Source organism: Cavia porcellus, unplaced genomic scaffold (assembly GCF_034190915.1).
Source record: "Cavia porcellus strain 051 isolate PalLab524CR breed Dunkin Hartley unplaced genomic scaffold, mCavPor4.1 scaffold_10, whole genome shotgun sequence".
Taxonomy (NCBI): domain Eukaryota; kingdom Metazoa; phylum Chordata; class Mammalia; order Rodentia; family Caviidae; genus Cavia; species Cavia porcellus.
Window position 1 is genome coordinate 11,071,338 of NW_026947493.1, and position 15,797 is coordinate 11,087,134.

At 38.3% G+C, this 15,797-nt stretch overlaps 1 protein-coding gene across 1 annotated transcript in view; it reads left to right on the forward strand.

The window, feature by feature from the left end:
- The first annotated feature begins 3,940 nt into the window (after window positions 1-3,940).
- The window catches only part of Kcnh8 (potassium voltage-gated channel subfamily H member 8), a 356,910-nt gene continuing 345,053 nt past the window's right edge, over window positions 3,941-15,797 (forward strand). The window contains exon 1 of the mRNA XM_063256994.1: window positions 3,941-4,395. Coding sequence (XP_063113064.1) covers window positions 4,320-4,395 — 76 coding nt within the window. The 5' untranslated portion in view covers window positions 3,941-4,319. The remainder of the gene's footprint in view (window positions 4,396-15,797) is intronic.

Below are 15,797 nucleotides of genomic sequence, written 5' to 3' on the forward strand. Positions count from 1 at the left end.
CTAAGGCTTTCTACAAATATTTGCTTCTGAAGTAGGTAAGGAAAGTACTGTTCTACTTTCATAGGTGAGAAAGTGGAAATCCACAAAGACTGAACAGCCTACCTAAAGTTGTATAAAAGTCACAAAGCAGATCAAGGATAAAGATAAAATGAGCACTCAGGACTTGTGAATAGATGTTCTTTTGTACACATCTGTAAATTAAAATATTTTTTGTCTTAAGACTAAAATTCTTATTGCACTAACAACTTTAAAAGTATTTAAGGCTAACAGTCAAATACGTGTACCACAGTAAGGCATCTGCTGCTGCTGTGTGTGATAGTACTGGGTGGAGCTATACCAGGAAATGTAAGGAAGAAGACCCAAACCATCAAAGAGACGTAAGACATTTTGAAGTCCTTTTCAGCACCATCTAGACTGAAAAGATAGCAGCGAATATTGGTGTTCTCTTTTAAGCCCACTAGGAAAAACAATAATGATTATAATTTCTTTATCTACAACTTAGAGTTCTTAAGTGAATTTAAGGTATGTTTTCTGTCTTTTGTCTCTTATTTTCCCTATAAGGAATTATAGACTTATTTCAGTAAATCCTAAACACTTGGGGAAATACGAAGTGTGCTCAAAACTACGATGAATGTTTAAATTTTTAAAAAAAATTGATTAAGTACTGAATAAGACACATTGCTACTAACTCCCACCTAAAATATTCCAACTTTCTCCTAATGCACTTGCCACTTTCTGAAGCAGTTGTGAAAGTCCTTTTCTGTGAGTACCTTTAGCTGTGCTTTTGTGGCTATCTCAGTGGCCTGGATCCATTCAAAATATTTACTATTCATGGTCATTTTGACTTTTGGGAAGAGCCCAAAATCACATGGTGTCAGATATGATGAATAAAATGGAGGTGGAACACTGTGTTTCTATTTGAGAGAAATTGTTGCAAACATTTGATAAAGAAGGGATGATCATAAGGTAAGCTGGATGTTTGAGTTAAAAAATTTATTATAGTAAATATCACATTGGCATTAATCCACCTCAAAATACTTACTTCAGATACACTTACCTTATTGTTCTTGGAAATGTCTTTTACTACAATTTTTCCAATTGAACCATTCATACCTTTCAATCAGCCTTTGTATACAGAAAAGGTGAAAAAATTTCTTAATCAAATTTTGTAATATTATTTTAAGACAACACCTTAGAAACTCAAATACTAACAAATCAATGTGGAAATTTAAAAATATGGCTCAAAATTATGATACTTATTCCATTAAGAGAATGCATTTTTGTCCACAATTAATCTGGACTTTGTGCCTGCTTTTTTCCCTCTCAGTCTCTGGATCAGGCCTCAAGAAACTCACAGCTCCTATTTCCTGTCTCTTTGCATGCTTACACTTGAATTTACCATGCTATGAGGAAGCCCAAGGCCTTCATGGAAAGATCTTCATGAAGTGAAAGGAAGCAAAGCTCCAGCAGTGCCTGAGCTTCCTCCTGGCAGCCAGCACCAAACTGTTACCCATCTGAGTGAGTCATTTTGGAAATGTGTCTTCCAGTCCCTTGCTAAGTTGACTCAGAAATGTGCCACTCCATTGATCATGTACAACTTGGAGATCTCTGAGCCAAATGAAATATTGTTGTTTTAAGTCAGATGGTTTAGCGGAGGTTTATTTTACATAAACCTTGTGCTTGATTGCAACAGATAAAATCTCTTTAACAGGATTGAGCAAGCTTCAACTCTGAGGACTTCAGGTTGGGCTGGAGAGGTTTGGCCTCCCAAGATACAAGTATTCAGGAGGAACATGAGGTCTTTGATTGGGCTAGAGTTTAGGGAGGACCTGGAATTTAAAATTACAGTTATTATGGCAGTCTTCATCAAAAACAGACTTCTTGAGCTGGGGATGTAGTTAGTAGTAGAATACTTAGCATATATGAGGCCCTAGGTTCCATTCCCAGCACTGAAAAAACAAAGGATATGAAAAAAGCCTTCTGGTTTGAATAAAGATTATTAAGAGGTGATGAAGTCTAGCTCCTGTATCCTGATAGGATCCGGGTTTGAATTTGAATTTAGGGTTGCGGTCTGGCCGTGTTTAGCACTGTCCCTGACTCACAGTAGGTGCTGCAGTTGGGACTAAAATGTTGAATGGTACTTATCAGGCCCCTTTTGACAGACTTGCTGTTCAGTTCTCATTCTTAAATCCCTCTTCTTTCCCTGGCTTAGTTCTAGCAAGAGATTTCCTACATTAAGCAACAGGGAAAAAACGCAGGAGTAAACAATTTTTGGATGCAGCCCCGCTGTGCGAATTTTATGAACCTAAGTCACAGATTACAATGAATAAATTTCATGATGAATTTAAGTCACTATGTCCTTTTCCATCGACAGTGGCAGCCTGGGTATTTTGGATGAGATGCAGCACCCAGGCAGAATCAGGGACTCCCTCATTATCCCCTCTTCGGCTCCGCCCAAACAAGCCCATAGAGCCACTGGCAGCTCTCCAACAGCTGCGTGGGGGACAGGGACGTGAGGCATTTTGCACGACACAGCCGCTTCAGAGCAGCATTGTGGAGGGACCGTGTCAGACGCTTAGTCAGGAGCAGCTTTCCGCTGGTTAAGCGGCCGCACGGCCAGGGCTTCCGCGTGGAGACTGCAGCCCACGCAGGAGTCCCGGCGCCTCGGGGGAGTGTCCTCGCCCCTTGACAGAGAGTTGTGGCCGGATCTTGAATTTCAACACAAAGGGAATCCTCGGCCGCAGGAAGTGCATCACCAGAGGGGTGGGGTGCAGAGGCGGGAGAAGGGGAAGCCTCCTTTGTCTCCGCCCCCGCCCTGCCTTCCAGGAGCCTCGGGCAGCTGTGACGAAACCCGCGGGGTCTCTCCTCCGCCCCAGGAACCCCAGCTGGCTGCAGCCGGGGGAGGGGCAGTCGCTCCCGCCCCGCTGCGCTGGAGCCGGGGAGCCTGGAAACGGGCTGTCCCTACCCGGGGCGGACACCTGTTCCTTTTCCCTTCTTTCCTTCCGGGAGCACCAGCACCTGGGCTCTCGTTTGATGTTGTCTCCCTGGGTTCTCAACTTATCCACACACCTTGCTCCCTTCCGGGGTTTCTGTACTCTCAGGGTTCCGAGTGTCCCTCTCCAAGCTCGCAACAGGGCGAGTTTCCTCTGAGCGCGGGGATAGACAGGGACTCCCGGTCCGCCGGAGGCAGCCGGCGGGGACCACTTTCATTTTCCGAGACATCTGCAGGTCCTGGCCTAGGGCCAGGCTTTCTGCTAGGAGGTGCAGGTCCTGGGGCCGCCTTGCCATCGGAGCAGAGGAGGGGCAGGCGGCTGGGAAATTTCGATTGAAGCTATTTTTGCAAGAAAACGTTAGTGTTTTACTTACATGCTATTTTGCAAATCAATAAAAGCAAACTTTTCTATAAATGCTTTATTCACATTTCACAGGAGTGTGGGAGAACATCCATTTCCATTAAAAATGCTTTTTATTTTTTAGTTTGGAACGGTGATGGCAGGGGGCTCTGGTAACTAGGGGAGGGTGACCATAACTGCACTTTGGGTTGAGGTCGGGAAATCGAGGTTGAGGACGCCAGCGCTTTGGGCCAATTCCCAAGCTAAATAGACCCCAGTGACTGGTGAGACGGGCGGGTGCAACTTGGAGCTGCCTGGCCCTGTCGCTGGGACTCACAAAGGCGGGTGCACCGGAAAGGGGCCACCTCCCCTTGAGCCAGGCCGCCTCCGCTCCCTTAGACGTGCCCCCATTCCCCCGCGCCGGGCCAGTTCCAGGCCGGTTACCTGCGGCGACCTGTCTCCTCCCTCCGACTGACTGCACCACACCCACGGGACTCCGGTCTCCCTGGGAGAGGGCCGGGCGGGAACAAAGGGGTCTTTGTTCGCTGGCTCCCGGGGGGCGGGCGTCGCTCTCCCGCGCCTCTCGGCGTCCCCTGGAGACCCGGAGGCTCCGCGCGCCGCCGCCTCCAGGTCAGGCGCCTCCCTCCGGCGACCCCCGGCTCGGGTCAGGACGCGGCGCCCCAGGCCACCGCGGGCTCGGCTGGCGGGCGCGGTGGGGGCGAGGCCGGCGGGCTCGGCAGCTGGCGGAGGTGGAAGCGGCGGGCGGAGGAGCCCGCGGCGGCGAGCCCCAGGTGCGGGCGGCTCGGAGCGCGCGGCTGCTCCTGCTCGGCGGCAGCCGGACTTCCCCGCCTCGCTGCTGCGTCCTGCGCTTCCCCGCCTGGCCCTCCGCTGCCGTCGCTGCACGCCCCTTCTCCCTTCCTGGCACTTTGCTCGTGAGCCATCCTTCTGGACAAACTTTGATGGAGAATTTCACACCAGGCTGGAAAAATGCCGGTTATGAAAGGATTACTGGCGCCCCAGAACACCTTCCTGGACACCATCGCCACCCGTTTTGACGGAACACGTAAGTCTTACACCTGGGCGAGTTGCATGGTCTTTTCGGAGAAATTTTTTCTCCTTTCTTACACATTACTTTTAATCCCACCTTCAGTTTTGAGCCAGCAGGATGAATTTCCCTTTTTCCTTTGACAAGGTGTCTTTTGTGCGGAGATTTATTTTTTCCTCTAGTGATTCGGTGTACAATTAACACTTTGGATTGGTGTAGTTGGTTCTCTCCACTTCCTGGGTTTGTAAAAGCTGGGAAGCAGCCTAAGAAAGACACACGCCGCGTGTGTTCACCATGAAGCTTGTGTACTTGGTGCCTTTCCAGGGAACTGGTTGTAGTTTAAAGGATACTGTGTACCCTATTTTCCTAGAGTTTCAAGCCTGGGTGGATCAGGTGAGAGAATTTGGAGTGTTCTTTAGTGGAGCTTCATTCCGAGAGGTTTATGTGATAGGCATGATTTCCTATCTGAGTTTAGGAAATGTAGAGTAGAATCAAGATTGATAAGTGTGAGCTTTTGTAGTCTTCTAAGTGTGAGTTTATCAGAACCTTCCTTTCTGCTTTTTATGTTGTATAGCCCGCCTAAACACTCCACGACAGACTGTTTATCAAGGAGGAGCTGGATATTATAAAGACTGACTTGATCGTGAAATAAAGTTTTAACATTTCTCTTGGATCAATATTAGTGGGGGGAAATGGTGTGAGGATGAGTGAACCAGGCTGAGAATTCTCTGCAAATGGTTCTCTTTCAGGACCACGGTCAGATCCCCTCTGTCAGGCTTCTCAAACTCTGCTGCTGGGGCATCTCCTCAGTAGGTTTCAGTCCTATAAATAGGAGCTTACTCCCGCCCTAACAAATGCCCACGGTCGGCTCTATTAGGAATAGCTACCTTTTTTTTTTTCTTTTAAAGCTTATGCTGCTTCTGTGTGTTCTCTTCCCTTTTTGTGTCTATTGTTCAAGAACCACATAACTCTTGTCTCCTGTAAAAGCTTTCTCAGTGTTTCAAGTAGCCTTGCTCTCAATATTACTGTGTATATCTTTGTGCTGATATGAAATAGTACATCTAACTCTATTTCCACTCCCGTAGTCTGTATACATGCTTTTATTATATTGGGAAGCGGGTCTTGGCTGCTTATGTTTGGAAATAGTTGGGCAAGTTTATATGGAACAGAAATGAAGTACTTATTTTGATTTTCTTCATATTTTACCTTTCACGTTCAGCCTAATCATGGATGAATGAGGTTCTTTGGTCACTTCTGTCATGATTTTGTCACCAGTCTACTTCATTCTTTCCCCATTTATATTTGTCTTGAACTGGAGAGAATGAGTGAAGTAGGCTTTGCTATTAGGTATCTGGCTTCTGGAGATAATAATGAGAAAATATATTACAGGAAAACTTCAAGTCCTTGCCATTGGCACTACTACCATCCTCCAGGCCCACCAAAGTCACCACTGAGGTCTTTAACCACACACAATTGTGGGTACTATCATTTATTAATGAGAAACTGATCAGTTTCATGTGGACAGTAATTCGGTGAGAATGTTGGAAACCAAAACATTCTACATATTGATTTTGAATGCGATTCTTGAAGATGAGGTAATTGGAAAATGGTAATTATCTCATTGTCATTTAAAGTAGAGTGGAGTGCAGTGTGTACTGAATCATCCAAGCAGAACCCTGGGAATTGCTGCAGAGGTGCATTTAAATATCATTGCTAATAAAGGGGATTTGCATCGTCAGTGTGAGTTTATCTTGGCCTCTTACTGATTCTCATCAAAAATGTTACACAGAAATTCATGTAGGGAGAGATGGATGTCATGTGAATCACTTTTTTTCTATTTTTAGCAACACATGATCATTAACAAGTAGAAGATTAGAAGTTTTAAATCCTTATTTGAGAAAATCACATCAAACACCAATGTTTAGTACAAGAAAACATTCTAAAATTCTTTTGGAAGCCATGTATGGCTTGTGCTTTATAGACCCTTAGCATTCCTATAGAGATCCTGCCTTCATGGAATCCCAAAATTGGTGAAGCACATTTTGTAATGATTAGTAACATAAAGGTTGATTTTGGCAAGATTCTGTTTAAAATATTTAATGACTATTGTTCCTTCAAAGAATCCTCACTCAGTGAAAATGGATTCACCTTTCTCATTTGCTTTTTAAAAACTGTGTGATGACTTGAATAGTGTGAAACTTCAAGAAAAAACCTTAAGCAAACTTTTAGCCACAAGTTTGCTATATCTAAAATCACAGACAAACCATTTCTCCTGCTAAATATTTAATTTATCTTATTAGCATATTTTCTTATTGACACAATGTTACATGGTATTGTTAGTTACCTTGGAAACTCCTTATGAGCATTTGTTCTCTTTAATTTTATAGTATTTATTTTAATTTGTAAGGTAAAACTATTTGTAGGTTTTAAGTTCTAAAAATTTCTGCCCACTCACATATAAACTATGCTGACATGCATATGATTAGTAGACTCAACATATAATGTGTTGACTTTGTGTGTTTTCTACTCTATGAGGTGTATTTTATAGTCATGCTTCTTTCTTTTTAATTTATATTGAACAATTCTAATAAAAATAAGAAAATAAACAGTAATCTTGGCAGACTATTATTCGTCTAATCAGTGTATGTACCATTAATATTATCCTTGTTGACTTAATAGCATAATGGAAAATAAGACAATTTAAGACTTCACCTAAAATTCTTCCCAGAAAAAACAAAATATGTGAACATATCAAAGCATATCACATAATCTTACTAATTTTTCTGTAGTGAGAGTATCAGAACAACGTCAAAGAAGTTAATGTATGTATCACCCAGTTATACTTTATTGATTTACATAATATAATATATTTTCCTTTGAATATTTATTCAGTGAGCTCTTGGTCAGGACAGAAAGGCAACTGTGGACTCTTAGTTAAAACTTTTTCTGATAAGCAATATAATTTGTAAACATTATTGGAAAGTATATCTAAGTATAAAATTGTAACTGAGATAAATTTACTCAAAGTATGTTCTAGTTTGTGTTTGATTGAAGAACAATGCGAAACAAAACCCAAGAAACACTCAAATGCTGTATATCTACATCTCAGTTAAGGAGAAAAGTAACTTCAATGAATTTCTTTGGATCATTACATGTGACATTACTCACTTCAAACAGTCTAGGACAGATATGAACCCACATAATTTTACCATCATAGCTTACATGTAGTTCAGTCTTACATAGATCATTTTAGAAAAATGTTCAATTAATTCAAAAATATTTGAGTAGATTTTTATGTTAAGTACATGAATATTAATCTGAAAAAAGAAAAATTATAATAAAATACACAAGTACATATTTTAAGAATAAAATTCTAGTACAAATATTTGTTACGAGGTACCATTTGGGAAAAACACACTTTTCTTTTTTGAAAGACATAAAACTTTTAGAGGCAAATGTCCATTTTCAAATGTAATGGTGCATTAGCCTACATTTCCTGGCCATATTAGAATTTGGCCAGAATACTTTTTCCCTTTTCAAGCTACTAAGACAAGATTTAAGTTTTAAAGAAAGTTTGTAATCCAGTGTACTCCATCAAGGACATGCCCATTAAAATATTTAAAATGATACTGGTTTAGAAGCTCACTAGGATTTGCATATATTTTATGTATACTTATATAGCCTTCTCACCAGTGTGTAAGGAAGTTTGTTAAAATTGAAATGCTTCCTTTACAGAGGAACTTCTCAGTCACTTTTCATCTTTGTGCTCTTATTATGGTACGTAAATCTCTTTAACATTAGAAAGATATGGAAACAGGTAACTATGTAACGTTGGAGAAAAGGGGAAGAATAAACAGATGGTGGAGTACTTCCTAAGTCATTGCCGAACTGTGGTTTGGAGCATGTCATCAAAGGCATTCAGTCAATGAAAAATAATGAGCTCTATTAGATACGGGCCTGCCTATAAAAGCCTTTTGCATAAATACATTCAAGGAAATATCTGCTTTTCTAGAGGAAGATTTTAATAAACTAATAGAAATTTGTAAAGATTTTGATGGTTTGTTTTGTATGCTACTGGTAGTCTCTTTGTTCTCTTTTGTTTAGAAACTAGGTTCTTACATCAGATTAGTGTTGCATTTCTGAATAGTAAATTGTCATAAACCCTGTGGCTTTTTCTATCACGTTTTATTTAATTCAAGTATCCAGGCATGGATAAACTGGATTACCTACATAGAGCCTCAAAAGACTGTAAACAAGTTGGCTTCTGGGGCTGTGTTGTCATGTGAGGCCCCAGGTCCTCTTCTAACTTCATGTGGTTGTTGGCAGAGGTGCAGTTTCATGACTGAGGTTCCTGTTTTCTTGCTATGAGAACAGCTATGAATTTATTTCATCCATTAGAGGCTGCCCTCAGGTTTTTGTTACGTGGTCTTTCCTATATACACTGTCATAAGAGAAAACGCACTTCTCTGAGCCTGACAGGTTAGGGTCTACCTTTTAAGCATTCCCATGATTAAGTCAGATTTACTCATAATGGTCTCCATTTTGGAAAATTCCAAGTCAACTCTTTATGAGTTTTAATTACACCCTTAACTTCCGCTACATCCACCACATCTTACATTCCTCCATGTGGCAGGGAAGAAATTACACACGGTGCATACACAAGAAGGGTACAATCCTGGGATCCACCTTAGAATTCTTTCTGCCACTGTTGCTCTCTCTATACTCTTATTGTACACTACACAAAAGCTGGTGTCTTCATACTTGTTCTTCTGTATGAAATATTTTGAGCACATTCTATAGTTCAGAATGCAGGTTCCTTTGCTGAGTTTATATCTGAAATCTTTAGGTGCCAATTTACTGAAGTATTTCTTCATATCTGGTGATGACTAAACCTGGTATAGTCAGCTATAGTTATTCTTAATTTTCTGATCTAGATGTCAAATGAGAGATACAGGAATATTTTCAGAGTATTAATATCAGTCTTTTGGTACTGTGTTCCTATTTACATAAAAGGAAGTCTATAAAAGATTTCTTGATATTTAAACAGGTTTTTTTCTGGGTAGTTGGGATTGAACTCAGGACTGCCTTCTGAGCTATAGCCACTGGAACCCCCCTTTTTTATTTTTAGACAGATTTCATTAAGTTGCTAAATTGCCCAGATTGGGCTCAAATTTATAATCCTACCTCCTCAGCCTTCCGAAGTGGTGCAATCATAGGTATTCATGACAATATCGTACCTTTTCTCAAAGGTGGCAATTAAACATACGCACACATTACCATAATTTGGGTACATTTGGATGTGGGAAGAAAAATTTCTATGGGGAAATGCTTTGGGAGGTCTTTATAAATTAAATGACTTCTGAATAGAAATCTTTGTCTCATATATAATAGGAAGTATTCCATTTACTTTGCCAAAATCTGCAACATTTGATATTGGGGAAAGAGGTGAGAAGACAATGGAAACTAGTTAGGCTGGGCACGGAGCATCAGTAAAGCCAGACCACTTCGTTATTGTCAGATGCTGGAGGTAACAGATTCCTGACTTGAGAAGAAGTATGGTGCCCTGTATGCCTGATGTAAAAACTTTCAGCCTTCCCATTCTACGCTGTAAGCATAACCCAGAAAAACCTTGACTCTTAGGAAGTGTCTCCTTATCTCTTATATTTTTATACATGGACACAGGTCCCATAGAATCCAGTGGAATTGCTATCTTATTTTCTAAGGAATGTCTTATTTTTCCCCAGAGTTAAATTTCTTCTAGGAAAGGAAAATATTTATTTCTTACTGCATGGCTGAGAACTCGCCTCTAGGGCTGTTGACTCCTAAGTTCTACTACAGAATTACATCTGTGGTGATGAAAAAGAATTGAGGATGTGTTAAGGTTAGGTGCTCGTGAATTTATTGAAGAAACACCAGCAGCAAAAGGGCAGAATTATTACTGATGCCAAATAGAGTTGAGGACTCAGCAGAGTGCACCTTGACAATGTGTGTGGGCTGATATCATCTAAATACCAACTTTTTAATGCATTTTGATATAAACAGAGCCTACGTATGAAATGGATGAGACTTCAAATTTACCCATAGCATTGTTCAAATTTGGCAACTAGAGCAACTGAAGAATCTTCTCAGTAATTTAAACAGTCAAATAGAGTTCAAGAAATGATACGAAAGTACATCTCCAAAAAAAGAGTACAGACCTACATATTTTAAATCCCCTGTTCATTCATGACTGTTGATCTCTATTTAACTTGAAGACAAAGTTTCTTTTTGTTCTTCAAGATCTATTCAAAGGTAACCTAAGGTGAGGAGTAGGTAGAGTTAGGTGACAAGTCTGCTTTCACAGACTTTATCCATTCCTTGCATAAACTCTTACAAGAATGGCAGTTTTGTGCTGTCATATTACAACATTCAACTGTGGCCTCTTTAAAGCCCTAAGAGTGTTTTTTTTTAATTCTCATTTTTTAGACTTACACTTGGCACAAAGTCTCTGCTCAATATATACTTAAGTAAAAGTAAAAAGATTTTCAAGTTCCTTCAAAGTCATTACTGTGCATTAAAAAACTTTATTTCCCCTCATTGGCAACTAGTTCTCTCTTTATATAAGATTATGTAGTGAGACATAATTTTGAAACATAGTGGTAGATGAGTTTTTATTTTCATACGGTTAACGCACCAGTTTCTTTAATTAGATTCTAGTGGTAATAGTGACTGCTATCTTGAGTGTGTCTACACTATGCACTGGTGCTTTACCTGTTCTTACCACAACCTGTATCTGGCTGGATGGCAGCAACACCCTCCTTCTAAATTAAAATTGACAAAACCATGGCCTATGATCTTTTTCAACTGTAACCTGTGATTTTCCTACTGCATGACTGCTTTCAAACTGTGTAACAAGAATAATCAGATTGAGTTAATCTGTGATCTCATTTCCAGTTTTTTACTCTTTCAAAAGGGATTTATACTTTAATGTTTGCAGCCATTTCTGATATGTTGATTTTTTTCTTTTGCCATATTATGCTTAAAGTACTTGTCTCAAGGAGAGTTTTTAAATTGTCACTGAAGACATGTTTGGAACTACAGTACTAAATACATTCAGAGGGCAAAGCAGTTTTGCTTTTCAAAATCTACTGTCCATTTTTTAAAATAAAGAAATCAATTTTCTTTGCCAGTTTGATACTTAGAATTTGCTGACATTAGTGTGTGCAAGCATATGTGTTTGTGTTTTCTTGTGAAGTTAATTTCCCTATGAAGATATTCTAATTCTCACAGCAATTTTAGTGACATCACTAATTTTACCACGTAGGGGTTTTTGTTTGAAAGCCTTTTGCTTATTTTCAATTTGCTTTTATTGGGAAAAAACACATTTTCAAGTATTAGGTACTGTTGACATCTTTCAATGGAAATCATGTACTTTTTCAGTACAATAAACTTACAGGAATAAATAACCATAAATATCTTCCCAACTCTTAAATCTAAGCCATAGCTGGCTATTGCTTTTTAGGTTTTCTTTTGTTATTTGAAGTCTTTTGGGTAGACCACATGGTATTTGCAGTCCAGATGAGTTTCTTACTTCAGCTATTAAACTTAAGTGGAATTGAGATTAGAACATTTATGTTTGATCATGTTTTATTTGATTTTCTAGAATGAAAGCTCTATGTAAGAAGTTCAGATGTGAAATACTAAATACTCGGTTTGAAAAGAAGTAGACACTGTCCACTTTCCACATTATATAAAAGGAACACTTTCATGGTAAAGTGAATTGCTTATGTCTTGCCAGTTTTGATTGGTCTTTTGATTCATATATAGATGAACTAACCAACTTTCTGGTTAAATTTCTCTATTTCATGTCATACATAAGAGAGATTTCCTATTTTTTTGTCTATCTTCTATCTCTCTGTCTTTTTTTTTTTTTTTTAAAGAGCAGAATATATTTATTGAGAGAAAGTAAGTGTCTGTCTGGGAGTAAGACAGAAGAGGTCCCTAGTGGGTTGCCAAAGAATGTCTTTTCTAGAGACTTATAGAGCAAAACCACGAGATGAGATGGGTTCACGGTGAGAAAACTTGGGAACTCACAAGGCAGACAGGAATGAGATGGAACCGAACTGTGATCAACCAATAAGAGTAACTGTTCAGGTAAAAGGACCAAATCAGGGACAAATGGGGAAGCCAGCCATGCAGGAAGCAGGCATTCTTATGGAGCAGTGACTCTTTCTGTAGGGTTTGGGATGGTGACTCCTGGCTTCCTTAAAGTGATCCATATCTATTTAGAATATCAATCCCTGATGTTTATACTTTGAATATGGTTGCATTTGTTTTACTTTTTAAATTTTATTTTATTTTATTATTATTATTTTTGTTTTACTTTTTATCTTGTAGTCTGGCCCACAGAAGAAGTGTCTGTCTTCTCCAGAGTTGCAAGGTATCTGTTTTTCTGTAATATCTCCTTTGAGGGACCAGCTCTGTCTGACTGCCTATAATATTTCTAACTCAGCTTCCTGTAACATTTCCCTTTCTGCAGAAGTAAACCAAACTGCCATGAGGTTCCAGTGGGTGATGACTCATCTGGCTTCTTCAGGCTAAAGGGGATTGTGGTTGTTGATTGCCAGTCAAGAATATTCTGCAGAGGTTCTGTAAAAAGGCCCTGTATAGATACCAGGCTTTTGTTGTTGTTTGTTTAATCTTGTGTAGGTGTACAGCTTTAAGTCTGTTAATTATGTCTCTGTTATTTAAGTCTCTCTCAGTTGTCTTGATGGAAGACCACCAAATGCCGTAGGGGAATGAAATTCCCAACCTGCTAGATGTCCGATATGAGTTCATGTTCTCTAAAATCGAAGAAAGAAGTTTAGGAACAACAGAGGTTAAGAGCAGAAATATTTACTGAGAGAAAGAAAGCTTCTGTTTGGGAGACAGAAGGAATCCCAAGTGGGTTGCCCAGGATTTCCTAGTTTGAAAGTAGTTTTAAACTGTATCCCTGGGCTGCAGGAATAGCTTAGAGGTAGAACATTTGCCTAGCATATAGAAGACCCTAGGTTCAATCCCCTGTACTGAAAAAGAAATTCTATGTGTTGTATAATAGTTTCATTTTGTATAGTCAATTTCTTTCTCCATTAATAAATTTTATGACCTTATCTATTGAGTTTAATGTATCAAAATCTATCCTTTTTAAATTCCTCTTCTGTTTTTCTAACAATTCAACAATTTATCTATGATGATCTAAGCTGCATTCATATTCTATATTCCTCTGTGTAAATTTTCTGTAGTTTTTACCCTTTCCTATTATATTTACTTATGTTTTATATTAGACATGCTTAGAGTAAATTATGTTTACATTGCTTGTGTACAGTTGACTTATAACATATCTTAACTCCTTTTAAAATCCCCTTTTCTCCTCCTCTCACCATCTCTTGGTGTGTTTCCCATTTGAGAAAGATCTCCCTACTTCTTGTTACTGGTCTTTTATTTTTATTTTTATGTCAGTACCACAATACAGGCATTTCATAATATGTCTTAAAATTTTCATTCCACATTATTTCCCCCAAATCTTCTTGGCTAACTGTACTTACTTAGAAGTCGTTAAGAATTTAAGTGTTAAATAATTTAGTTTAAAAAATCCTAATAGTATTTTTAAAGAAATGTTATGTAGGTAAAATGATCCTTTTAGGATGTTGAAATTCCTGTCTCTGACCTCTCCAAGAATTTCTATTTTTACATATTTTTGGAGGGTTCTCAATAAATTCTTATATATTTTGTGTTAACTTTGTTCCTAGTAAGGTTATTTTTGAAATTGCTGTGTAAAATAGAATTTTTCTTCTGCCGTTTCTTAAATTTAGTCAGCTTTTTAAATTGACTTCTATAGGTTATTATTTTTTAACCAACCACCTTTCTGGCTTTTTTCCTACTTTTTATAATAATTTTGGAAGTGGTTTGTTCAAGTTTTCAGGTAGGAATTACTATTGTTCTTAAAATTGCCTTGTGTTATTTTACATACGTTAAAAAAGGTAACCATAAAGAAAACCCTTTCTGTTTATAACTTGATTGATTGTAAATTGTTTTGCTGGTTTTTTTCCTATTAAATATTTTCTGACTTTTAGTTGGGAGGATGAATATTATCTATAATATCTACATTAAGAGAGTTTGTCATGTATTCCCATTTTGGTAATCACTTTTACCAGTTTCGTTTTCATCATCTGTCTAAAACATTCTTTGGTTATTATTGAATCAATTAATACAATGAATTCAATAGATTTTATATTAACCTAAATTTGCATTTTTAAATAAAAATTATATATCTGTGTATATGTGTGCACATATATATACATACAGAGTAGGTTTATATATTGCACATAATATTGGCATTTATTTTCACTTTTTGTTTATGAGTATTACTGGAATTTGGTGGGGGAAACACTTTTCCATATTTATGCCAGATTTTTCATATTTTAGTGAAATACTCCTTTTTTGTTTTTGGTACCAGGGTTTGAACTCACAACTTTGCACTTGCCAGGCAGGCACTTATGCTGCTGAGCTAAATCCTCAGTCTCTGAAGTACTCTTTAACTGTTGCATTAAAACAAAGCCAGACTTAATTAGTAGACCTCTAGTTACTTACAGCTTGGACTATCGTATTCTCTAGTGTTCACTTAGCTGCCTGTGTAGTGAATACAGTGAAACTTAGCAATAGCGTATTTTTTTACTAACCTTTTTGAGATACAAATCCTCTATATCTACATCTATAATTATATCTCCTTTCCTAGAGCAACATAAACACTGCAACCTAGTAATATTATTACCCATGAGAGGCATGATGCTACTAGGCTATAAGTTAGTAAAGGCAGTAGCAATTATGGAAAATTATAGATTAAATATATATGAAATACATATTGAACATATTTATACTATTGGCATTTAAATTTTTTTACAGTAAACCCTTTTAGCATAATGAACTCGCAAAAATGAAAAAATGTAGTTAATGGAGTATTAAACTCCCATTTCTTAAGAAAGTTAATGATGAATGTACAACTGGGAAAATGTTGATATCTGTGAATCACGAATGCCCATTTGAAGCAGTATCACTGAATACATTAAAATCAGACTACATAAATCCACTGCCACAACCACAACCCCCTTTAGGCTGAAGCTTGAACTTTAAAAAATGCATTTCTGATTTTAAAAGAAATGATGATGATGGGTGATTCCGTAGAAGGTATCTAGGCTGTATTCTTTGAAGGGTGTCCTTTCTTTACAGATTAAAATCTCTCCTAAATAAATTTCATTCATTAGAGTATTGTAAGGTTTATAAATACATAATTTATATACAATAAATATCACTCTAAGTATACAGTTCAAGGAATTTTTCAGTGTATGCAGTCATGTAACTATCACCAAGATAACAGCAGTGTCCTTACCCCAGAAACTTAATCT